Source organism: Abrus precatorius, unplaced genomic scaffold (assembly GCF_003935025.1).
Source record: "Abrus precatorius isolate BTA unplaced genomic scaffold, Abrus_2018 Scaffold4, whole genome shotgun sequence".
Classification (NCBI taxonomy): domain Eukaryota; kingdom Viridiplantae; phylum Streptophyta; class Magnoliopsida; order Fabales; family Fabaceae; genus Abrus; species Abrus precatorius.
In genome coordinates, this window is record NW_020874384.1 from 7,754,938 (window position 1) to 7,767,296 (window position 12,359).

Below are 12,359 nucleotides of genomic sequence, written 5' to 3' on the forward strand. Positions count from 1 at the left end.
TGATCTATTTTTTTTTTCATAAAATACACATTTTCCAAAATCTAAAGAACTTTGTATAATTGTATGTCCTATAAGCTAGTCATATCCTCATCAACAATTAATGTTATTATTGTTTTTTAAAAGATTTCATAGCCTAATCCTAAAAAGCTTTCACATTATATATATATATATATATATTGGAGGAAAAAAAATGACACGCTCTAAATTATTAATTTTTACCATAAAATATCATAGAAAAATCATGTCATAAGCTCTGAAATTTTCTTTCATTCATGTTCACTCTTTTTTACTCTATTGAGCTGATAACCAAAAGATTTTTCGAAGTCCTCTTAAATTTGTTACCAACTATATAATTAAAAATTTAATTTCATTTTATGTTTATTGTTTTATATTCCTTCACCTCTCTTTTTATCAGAATTTTACTTATTTCACATTAAGTATTATTTATAAAAAAAATATTAATGTTGAATCCACGTAATTGTAGAAAAAAAAAAACTCACATTTGTTTAAATGTATTTATAATATTTAAGCTAAACTAAAATATAGAATTTATCTATGCAAAAAAATGTGTATGCTTGTTTTAAAAATGATTTGCTGCTTTAGTCACATTAATAATATTTATTTAAAATTTTAAATGCACTAACATGTAACTTAATCATATCTGGTTATATGAATAAAAAAAATTTAATTTTTATAATAAATATAAATTATACTTATAATGTATTTTAATTAGCTTGACTGTAATTTTTTTTTTACTAATGCAGCAATTTTTTTTTACTAATAATTTATTAAAAATAAACTCATTTTTGATACCTGAATCTAATATTTTGAAAACAACATACGCTATTCCATTTTTAGTCCTACAAGAAATAGAATGATAGAATCCCACCGAAAACAAATGCGTTGTTTTTTTTTTTTTTCCCATAACACAAAAATAGTTGGTAAACTAAAGCGGGAGCTGTGACTGTGGAGCTTTATTTTCCGTAATTACCCTTGTGATTTCCCGCCATAACTGAGCGCTGCTCGATCTCTTTTTCTTGGCACATAGCCGCTGCACTCTCTCTCTCTCTCTCTCTCCGTGCTCGCGCGTGTGTCCCGTAGCAGATTTCAGATTTTCATCGGATGGCACCTTCTTCTCCGAGTGTTGCTGATTCGCTGCATCCGTCAACAACACCCGAAGTCGTAGAGAATGATCTTCAGGTTCTCTCTTTTCCTCTTACCTTTCTTCATAGCTTTGATTATTAGATCCTCACAAACTCTCTGTGATTATGTATGTACCTTGACGATTTGCCGTTGTCCAGTTTAACACTGTTTTACTTTACTAATTTCGAATATTACTTCACTCTGAATGGCCTTTGATTGGTATCGACATGTTCGTTAGCTTCCAGTTCTCATTGATGCTTAATGTCCTTTGGTATATCTTGTAGATGAATGGCGTGTGCTTTTGCCTTTGATATTATCTTATTAATCTTGGTTTTAACTGCTCCAGTTAGGTATATTGACTCGTGATTTTATTTCTAGCTAGACAAATAAGGCCATGGCATGTCGCGTCTTCGTCCATTCGAGTGCTAACTAGGCTTTCCATTTTTTTTCATTCCAGTATTTGGTTGGCATTTGAAGTTGAATCTGTTGTTTTGATTCTAAATGAATACCAGTAATTTGATCAATTTCAAATGATCGAGAAATGTCCAGAAATGCCTATATAATAATTGTTTAATAATAATTCATTTCTGTAAAGAATACAAGCAAATAATTTGAATCTAGCCTCTATAAAAACATTGCTATGGGCCATTGTCTTCAATCCATTGCAGTACTGCTAGTTTACCGGGGTTCATTTTTTTAATTTTTGTGATCAGAAAAGAACAAGTGTGACATGTAGCTGTTGGTTTTATTCTTAGCTTGATTTACCTTTTAGCTACTACAGGCAGAGTGCTGATTTAATCCTCATTTGGTTTCTTTCTGTAGCCATTCTTCGTTCTTCATAAAGCTTCATCCCAAAGAAAAGATAGGACATCAACAGGACAGGGAAAATTGCGCAAGAGAAATGAGTTATCTTCATCATCACCACAAAGTGTAAAGAAACTGGAAGGAAGTATGACTGAAGAATGCGATGGCCATTTATTTCAGCAACTGCAGATTGGAGCTTTTGACAATGTTTGGACAAAAATTGAATCTACAATTGAGGTCCTCTATTTACCTTCCCCTCAAATCTTGTAACTTACTGCCATTGGTTTCGCTGTATGTTCCAGCGAATTTTTATCATTCTTTACCCTGGAATAATGCAGCAAGAAAATTAGTGATGAGTCTTCTTTCTACTTCAGGATGTTTTAAGAGATCTCAATGCTAGTGTATTTAATGATATACAACAGTGGGTTCTGGAGTGCTACAACGCAACTAGATTGCTTGGAGAACCTACTATTGCTGAAGCAACTCGCTCTTTTCCTGTTCTAAATAATACTACTGTTGGGCAGCTGTTCACTGCATTAGTTATTACCAGTAAGTGTTTTTGTTCACATTTCTGGTAAATCCTCTGAATGCTTTTGGTCATCAATTCCATAAGCATGTGGATTGCTTGTTGCTTTTGGTCATCATACTCTAGTATGAGTAGTGAAAGCAACATTTATATTTCTAAAACGAAAAAAATCCTGAGATTGAATTATGATTGGCAGGAAACATAGAGTTCGTTGATGATATATTTACATTTGAAGAACTCAGCCATTTCTTGAAATCCCATGGATGCCATGTGGGTATGCTTTCATCAATGGAGTTTTCAATAAAAATTGGGATTGCTGGTTGCTTGAAAGCTTTATTGCATGAGTTTCTTGGCGGAGCTATCGATGTGGGTGCTTCTGTCAGTTTTGTATTTGCGTATAATTGAATTGATTAATTCTATCTACTTCTACTGTCTCCTTTACTTTTTCCTTTCTTAATGCTTTTGTGAGCAGTCAGCTGATATATCAATCTTAGCATCGTGGTATAGAGAACAAGACAACTACAGTAAACCACTGGTGGTGATCATTAATGATTTGGAGAGATGTTGCGGATCAGTCTTAACTGATTTTATCCTGATGTTGAGGTATGTTTAAGTATCTTCTGTAAGAATAATGCTTAAAGACTTTATTTGGATCTTCTATTGCAAGGATGAGGCCTAACCATGTATTCACCGCAACTACTAAAGCTTTTTCCCATTAGGTGATGCCAGCTACATGAATTAGACAATACTATTTTGTTTTGTCCAAAACCATTGAGGCCTCGCTGTGTATATTCCTTGTATATTTTTTATCGCATTTGGAGATTGTGAAGTTTGTTTATTTTAATGTGTAATGGTGAATCTTACTTAATGATGTGAATTGACTTTAATCTCTTCATCTTTTTCTATCAGTGAATGGGTTGTCAAGGTGCCAATCATCTTAATATTTGGAGTTGCAACAACGGTGGATACCCCAAGAAATATAATGCCATTTCATGCTCTTGAGCGGTTGTGCCCCTCTAGGTTCATGCTTGGAACACCAGCAGAGAGAATGGATGCAATTGTTGAGGCTGTTCTTGTCAAACATTGCACCACGTTCAGTATTGGTCATAAAGTGGCACTCTTCCTGAGAAATTACTTCATCAACCAGGATGGGACAGTAACATCTTTTATTAGAGCTTTGAAGGTTAATACTGCAATTTTTGGATCACTGACTGACTGTTATCTGTATCTTCATTTTTTGGATTACTCACACAGTGACCGGGTACATGACCTAGGCTTTTGCATGTCATTTTTTTTCTATATCTTTCAGGCAGCTTGCTTATTACATTTCTCTATGGAACCTCTGAGTCTCATACATGGGGGAACACTTGCTGAAGAACAGAGAGTCTGTCTTAAACTCTTCTAATATTTGAATTATCTTTCCTTTGAGTTTGCTCTTACAAATCTGGTTTATTTCATACTTATTTTTATTTAGCTTTTGGCTCTAGAGTTTTGATTACGTACTGTAGGGTCATTTAGCCCCCTGTTGGTCTAAATTTTTTTTCAGTTGGTAGTGTTTGATCCATGCTCTCGTAACTCAAATTTAGACATTTCAGCATATGGGCGTGGGTATCTGTACTACATCCAATTTTCAAACTGCTGGGTGTGTTCTTGTTATGGAGTATAAGAGCAGCATAAACATCACTATCTCCTCAATTACTCCATTGATTAAATGTAATCAAGCTATAAATAAGGGATTAAGTAGACAGTGGACAGTCTATACATGCAGTGTTCTCTCACAAATACTTTGTTTCAATGATATTGATCGGAATGTATACTTGCTTCTGCTCCGACCAATGCCAATGTTTGTGTTAAATGATGTGTCATCATAAACTTGCCCAGAAATTATTTGTCTATCTTACCATGTTATTCCTTTTTCTTATTATCATTTTAATGTTGGTTATAAATGGGTTGTCAGGAGGGAAAATCTGCATTATCACCAGAGACTATTTTGAAATACATAGATGAACTTCCATCGTATGCAAGGTATTATAGTTTACGAATTTTCTAGTTCTAATTTAGATTTGCTTGACAATGAGTTCATCCCTTGGTTAAAATTAATCTAGGAATCAAATGGTTGATCATCAGACTAAAAAGAGCGTGGCGAAAGGTTTGTCAGAGCTTATGACAGTGCAGAAGCGATGGAGCACTACCGTTCTCGTAAGATTTAGGAACTGCTTTTAGATCCTGTGCACCCACCGTCCATTCTTATCAGTCAAATTTGCATTGCTTTATTGATTATCTTTCGTATGATAATTGATCAATTGATGACAGTAGAAACCTAAACAATCTAATAAGTAGCTTATCGGTACATCAAAGTTACTACAGAAAATTTTCAAACTCGGTAGGAAAGGAAGTTTTAATACGGGTGTTAAATCGATAATGGAATTCATGTACGCGACCATAATACTAACCTAGGGATGAAACTTATTTTCAGAGTCGTGTATGATATTTAACTGCTAAAATGATGTAAGAAAACTTAAAAGGGGCACATGCCACTGAAAGATGAGGACCGCAGTTTCCTTCCATTAAAAGAGCTGAATTTTCTTAGTCTTCGATGATGAGGTTGCCAGGATGCAAGTCAAAGTGACAAACTACTGCTTTTTAATCAAGTGTGATTATTGCTAGTGCAGTAAGACGGGCAGTTTTAGATAGGAATGATGGCTGTTTGGGTGCTGTGAGTAGCATCTGCGGGCTTAGTGCTAGGGTTTAATGGGTTAGGGCAAATTGAAGGAAGAATTAACTAGGGTTTAGATGAGGTAAGCCTCAAATCTGGTCAAACACTCTAACAGCTTTTAGTAAAGGTTATGGACAACTATTGTCTTCCCAAAACAAAAACTAAACCATAATACGGAGATTATTTTATCTTTATTTCTTCTTTCTCGCTATCGAAGCATGGTGTCCATATATTCATTATGTGATGATCTTGAATTTCATATTTGCATGTTCGAGGTTTTCTGTGTTTCTTTTCCTTTTGATGTTGGTTATTTTTTTTCCTCTTGGTTATCCCCTTTTACGGTGGATGAGAATTGGGAAGTCTATTATGTTCGCCTTGCATTTAGCTATGCTGCGATACCTGTGAATTTCATCTGTAGATAAAAAATTGGAAAATATTTTGTATTCATTGTGATTTGCCTAAACTTTTCCTAATGAAATTGTTTGGTGATTAGTTGTTGACGTGGCTAAGTTGGAGTTCATGATCCTGATTTTTCCTTTGGTTCAGTGTCTATATGAAGCTGGAAAATATAGCAGAGTGCGATTGCTGGATTTGTTTTGTGAAGCTCTCAATCAAGATTTGTATCCGTTAAGGGATTCTGATTGTCATGTGGGGGATGAAAAAGATCGTGGTTTGTCCTCGACAAAGGATCCCTGTCAACAATACTCTATCATGCAAAACGGGGGTTTTATTTGCCAGATAGTACGCAAAGTGAGGTTGGGAATATGGTGCTTGTCTTCTTTTAGAAAAGCTTGATGTAGAAAAACTTTTGCTCTTAGGAGCACATTTAAGCAGAAAAGGAGGAAGGATAGATAGGGAAGCCATGAAATCTGTAAAATCTTTTTGTGATTAAAGATGACGTCCAAAGCACCCGTTTACCTCTCTATATTGGCAATACCGGGTAACGAAGTATTGTATTTCCTGAATCTAATAGGAAGAAAACTATTGACTTTGAAAAATAATTCTAGTAGGATACTAAATGATGTAACCAAAAATTATGATGACATCACAAAAGCCATATTGATGATTATTTAGATTAATTTGAAAAATTCCTTCCTTCTTTATTTGTCTATTGAGACACTTTTCAGTGACCTTTACCATCAACTTGTTAACTATGTCTATTACGGTAATGCGGGCACTGTGTATACTTATAATAACTTTGCTGATTTAATCGCTTAACACAGTCCTTTATTTTGTTATACTTCAAATATGTATGGACTTTTGATTAGAAATTGTGCAGGGATCTCCCCACAGGAATGCTACATCAGTTGATTGAGAATTGGGGAAAACTTACTGCAGATATTTCAGAGGTATGTTTAAACTTGAATATATGCTTGCTGGTAATGTAAATTTTTCTGAATTAATATTTTTTCCCCTTCTTGTCGAGACCATGTTTGGAGTAATTGGATCCAATTACTAAATATGGGAATCTTAAATGATGAAATTACTTATGTTCTCATTTTAATAATGATTGCCAACAGAAGGTCAGCAAACTAAGTGTACCCTTTTTGCAGATTCATGAGAAATTAAAAGCGTTGCAATCTTCAGTAATATGCGAAGATGGAAAGAGTTCCCGCAAGAGTTCCAAGGACATTTCCAAGTAACATTTTTACTCTCTCTTTTTTTTTAATTTATTTCCTTGTAGATCATAATTTAAATGTAGATATTATTTACCGGGCTGTGGAGATGGGGATGGACAATTTTTTTTGGTAAACAAGGGTGGAAATATGTTATTCAAAAGAAGCGAGCCCTTGGACTAGGAGATGGATTCCTTATTAATGATGTTTTGGTACCTTTACCTGACGAGCCACTAATTTTTCTTCACATTTTAACACAATTTTTTTTATTCTCTCTTTTATTGAAGGGTGAAATTCATATATTAATAGAAAGAGTGAAAGTTACATGATTTAAACAATCTACTTAACAATTAATTAAAGATGAAGTCATTATTCGTATTTTATGGAATAATGTACAGATTGGTATTAAATTAAAGCTTTTCTAAACATCTAAGGTAAAAATTGATGTATCAAGGGATATCCATTGTTATCTACTTCACTTGCAACTTCTTTTCTTATAATGAAGTCTTTTTTCAATTAAAAGAAATGCATGTGTGATTGTGATTGGTTTTGTAGGCTTTTTAATTTGGTAACTAATGCACCAATTTATATTTTTAGGAGATATGCATCCAGTATTTCAGTAAACATCGACAAGGACGCAAGAATGTTAAATTCGCAAGCTATTGCATTTTTAGATTGTCTGGTTAGGTAAGATTTATTTTTTGTAACTGCTTTTTTCATTTTAACTATTTATGCTTATTGATGGTGGAAGACTCGATATTGGCAGTGTTTTATAGTAAATCTATATTATTGTCCAACACTAGGCTTATGTGAACGCTGCAAGAGATATGACTGGAAGGCATATGTCACTTTCACAAGGGGCTTGAATTTTTATCTTCAATAACTCAAAAAGCAGTTGGCTCAATTTGTTGGTTTGCCTACACTAAGCATTGTCCCACATCCCTTTTTATTTGTTTTTACTAAACAAATTTAATTAAAACAAGACAATAGTTTTATCAATGTCTTGGGTCAGAGAACTGTTGATACATGATCAGCTTTCCCATCAATCATGCAAGATTCTACCATATTAATATTTATCTTTTGAAGCTGATATCTCTACTCTAACTCAACTTGATGATATTTATAATCACCAAGCCTCTAGCCATATTATTAACATGAAAATAATCAAGAATCAAACACAATCAGATAACTTCTAGTAGATCGTGTTTTATTGCTGACATTATTTATGGTGCTAACACGAAGAGCTTGTCTTATTGCTTCCTTCGCTGCATTGCTTTGCATAGAAGTATAGTAGAAAAACACTTTTATCGTTAGGCACTTAAACTGTCATTTCCTCATTGCCGGTATTTAAGTATTGTTACTGGTCATTGTTTTCATGGAACAGAGATTTTTTGAAGCCCATTGAAGGCATGCCTTTCCATGAAATTTTCTGCTTCAAGAATATTGAGAAGCTTCAATTGGTAAGGCACCCATAGATTATCTTTTCCACTGGATGGATATTTTACTTTACAAACCGAATCACCCTTGGGTTTAAGTTGCAGCTTGATATTACTTTTAGACACTGCCAGTTTATACATAACTTGCTAACATATGAAAATAACTACAGTTCATTACCCCTTTCTCTTGTTTCACTACTTCCCAATTCTTAGATCCTACTTATGCTTAAACTAAGACTAGGCTATTAATCCTTAATTTGTTTGTTCAGAAATGCAGCTTTGGTAAAATTTGCTGATAATCTGGATAAAATGCTAAAATAAATCTTAAAACCATAAAAACCTGAATGGGTGTGTCTTTGTTATAGATTGATGTTTTGGATAACTCTGCTCTTTTGGGGAAAACTGAATAACTGTATATGATATTTTCAGATAAAGAAGTAAATGAGAATTTTGCATGTTCTCCAACGAATTAGATGACCAAAGCTTTTCACTGTTTCCACCGTTCCATGCTCATGAGCTTCCCTTTGTTGAGATTCCTTAGCTTGACTTAAAACACTGACTAAATTTCATTTCTCTTTGGCATGGTCAGTGTATCATGAATGAGATGGAGGTGCAGTGTGTCTTTCTGTTATCAATTTTTGGAAATAGGCATATTTGGTTCAGATCGTTATTTATATAAACTGCAAATAATAGGATTCCATTCCTGTATCCATTCTGTTATATGTGAGATTTCTATAATGCAACTACGTTGCATGAAGATTAAGACACTAGATTCAAAATTATTTGCAATATTTTTTCTTCTGCAGTTTTAATTATCTTCCTTGTTCATTGTAGGTTTTAATTGGAGATCCAAGAAGAAGAATTCAAGTTGATCTGTTGGAGGTCCATAAGATTTTAAGGTGTGGTTGCTGTAGCAAGAGTGGCAGTGCCCTATTGCCATCGAGGCATGATTCCTCAATTATGTAAGTATATCTAGTGAAGTGCTTGCTTACAGCATACCAATTCTTGCAACTTTTCGATGATGTTCTCCTTTACCTTTTTTCCAGGTAGCTATTTCCATCTTTTTAATAGGTTAACTAAAATTTGGTTGGACTTGTATTTTGTACTACTGGACTTGGACTTGTCATAAATTCATTAGTATAAATACATGTACAAGGAGCCTAACTATAATTAGGTAGTGCCATTCATTGTTTCTCTTACTCAGCTTCTCTTTACAGTACATATAAATATCACTCAACTCATCAATAGGTATTTGTAGAGTACAAAGATGGGGAAGAGAGAAGGCATAGTACGGTAGATTGTTATTGCCCTAACCTTGGTATAGGGAAATCTCCCCTCTTAACTTTTGTATACCCGAGCAAAGGATCTCTTCGTTTTAAATTCCAAAGGTCGTTACTTTTCTTTCTTGGGAGGGTGGGAGTCCAAGAATTCCCAAGTTCAACCAATCTTGTTCCTTATGCTATTGACTTTATAAATCTCTTCAAACGCCTAGCTTAGTATTTGGCAATTGACATTAAGTCAACATGCGGCCTTGTAGATATACTTAAATCTCCGACGTAAATAGTAGTCTTTAATCGCAGTGGAGCTCTGAAATTTTTCTTTCATTTAGCTTTAGCGTTTCTACTCGAAGGTTTGATTTGATGTAAATATATCTCTATCTTTATATTTTTACAGGTATTCTCTGGCTCAAGAGCATGGAGATCTTATCAATCTTCATGACTGGTTCGAGTCTTTTAGAACAATTGTTCTTCAACATAAAAATAAACGGAAACAAAAATCAAAGCAGTCCCCCCAACCAAAGAAGAGAAAAGATATAAACGGATCTGCAGACCAAAACGAAGCATCAATCCAGTATCCTTTATAATTTCCATTTCACACGGTATCTTTGATAGCATGAGGTATATCAGCTTAAATGCATTGCAAGATGTGCAAGTTAGGATTTATAAAGTTATAATGTCACTAGTGTCATTTATTATTGCACACGCATGCATTTTAACTTGGAAAATATAATGGAACGTTTTCTAATAAAAAAAAACTAAATGACACGGGGCCATTTGAAATAATGGAACATTTTAACTTGATTGCCACCGGTATATGCTGCCACTCAGCATTCTAATTTGTTCAAGATTTCTTCACAATTATGGGGTACATTTTTTCGTACTATTATTTTAAGAAAAAGTCCATTTACCCCCTCTTACTTAAGGTCTGTGTACTTCGATCCTTTAAACTTATAAAAATGTGCCGCAATACTTTGTAGCTCTAAATTTTATGCTTAACTGTTTTAATCCTTTGATGTCATTTTCCATTAGACATAAATGGAAATTGTCACGTTCAAATCATGTGACCAGTATTTGTTGCGAAGTTCTTAACGGGAATAGTTCAACTTACCAATCTCTAAATTAGGCTCAAGTGCACTTTGGTCTTAAAACTTAATGTGACAATTTCTGTGAATGTTTGATGAAAAATTATAATAAAAAATGTTTATGCCTAATGTTAGACTAAGGAACCTAGTGTACATTTTATTGGTCTTTAAATGATTTTAGCTTGTAGGCCAACTATGGTATGCTTAATGTTTTTTGGTTTTGTTATTTTCAGCCTTTAGGCTTAGTTTAAGGATTTATAAATAATTTTTTAATGAAAAATACATTTACTGTATTAGAATTATAAAAGTATAATCAATATTCATCTTTTTAATAAAATTTTATTATTTATGAATGCTTAAATTAATAAAATCCAATATTTGTGTATTTGCATATTTCCCATTTCAATCTCCCAGTTGCAGTGATTTGAATGCACTTTATTGATCTCGGTCAGTCCTTAATCTTGGTTTGTCATAGAGCACGCTTTTGTAGGGCAGTTACAGAGCTGCAGATCACTGGACTGGTTAGAATGCCCAGCAAGAGGCGCCCTGATTTTGCTCAAAGAGTTGCATTTGGTCTTTGAATGTGGATTCACTGGTTTACTAATTTTCTTCTTGAAATGTCATAACTTTATTTTTTTATTATCTAATTATTCATGGTCTAATATGCTGATTTGTTAATCGATATACCTAATTCAAAGGAAAAAGAAAGATAAACTATCTACCTGTCATAGGATGCTTATTACATTTTTTTAAAAAAAATTCCCAATATATTTTTATAATAATTTTGCCTCTATATATTAAAATAATTTTTTTATTTTTAAATGAGTGGATTTAATAGATATTTTAAGAGTATTTTGCATGTTTTTTTCATTATATTATATAACAATTCTCTGTATTGAGTGTTTAAAATTTTCAATTTAAGTTTAATTTAAAGTTTTAAATTAATTTAAAAAAAATTATCTCTTTAAATTAGTCTTATTTAATATAATATACTATAATATAATTTATTATTAATAAAAATATTTACTATTTCAAAAATTGTATACCATGAATTTTTATTAAAAATTATTAATTTAATAATACTTATGCAATGCATGAAAAATTATTATTTGTTTTAAATAGGATTGTGTTTGTAATGGTTTAGTTTGCTTCTGCTTACCGGCGTTTTATTTCGGGGTTGAAGAGAAAGTGTCAAATCAATTGAATTATACCGATTTGGTGAAAAACAAGTGATTTAGTTTAGATCTTTGGATTTTGGCAACCTATATATACTTTTAAAACTTTAGTAAAGAATATGAAAATTTCAAAAATTTGTTTTAACTAATACATAATTTTGTAATAAAAATTCAATAATGTCCTTGAAATTAAATACCAGATGACTTTACGGTTAGTGACACTAGCATAAGCATTAATATGTTGCATTAATGTATGAACATGAAACATCCCTGTTTTCTTATTTTAAGTGTAGAAAAAAAAAGGAAAAAGATTGAGTACCGGTTGTTGAAATTGAGAAAAAGAAAAGGTTAAAAAACAAAGCTATGATATGATGAGAAAAACAATCTTTAACACACGAGAATTTAGAAAGTAATTAATTTGAAATTTTGAAAACATAAAAACAAGTTTTAAATAAAGTAAAATCATTTTACATGAAAAAAATTACAAAAAAAATAAATATATATTCATATTTAAGAATTAAAAAATATGATTTGATAATATAAAGCTATTGATTAATCAATATCATTTACATTCACATTTA

The 12,359-nt window shown here is 32.5% G+C and overlaps 1 protein-coding gene across 1 annotated transcript; it reads left to right on the forward strand.

Annotated features, from left to right (window-relative positions):
• Window positions 1–1,114: 1,114 nt before the first annotated feature.
• Window positions 1,115–11,184, forward strand: LOC113866060 (origin of replication complex subunit 3). Its single transcript, XM_027500950.1, is given in 19 exon segments — window positions 1,115–1,200; window positions 1,966–2,184; window positions 2,322–2,496; window positions 2,670–2,843; window positions 2,950–3,076; window positions 3,383–3,656; window positions 3,783–3,857; window positions 4,431–4,498; window positions 4,579–4,672; window positions 5,465–5,603; window positions 5,683–5,944; window positions 6,469–6,538; window positions 6,743–6,869; window positions 7,204–7,207; window positions 7,403–7,492; window positions 8,190–8,265; window positions 9,076–9,203; window positions 9,916–10,092; window positions 11,079–11,184. Coding segments are annotated over 19 exon segments (2,463 nt in total). The 5' UTR covers window positions 1,115–1,122.
• The last annotated feature ends 1,175 nt before the right edge of the window (window positions 11,185–12,359 follow it).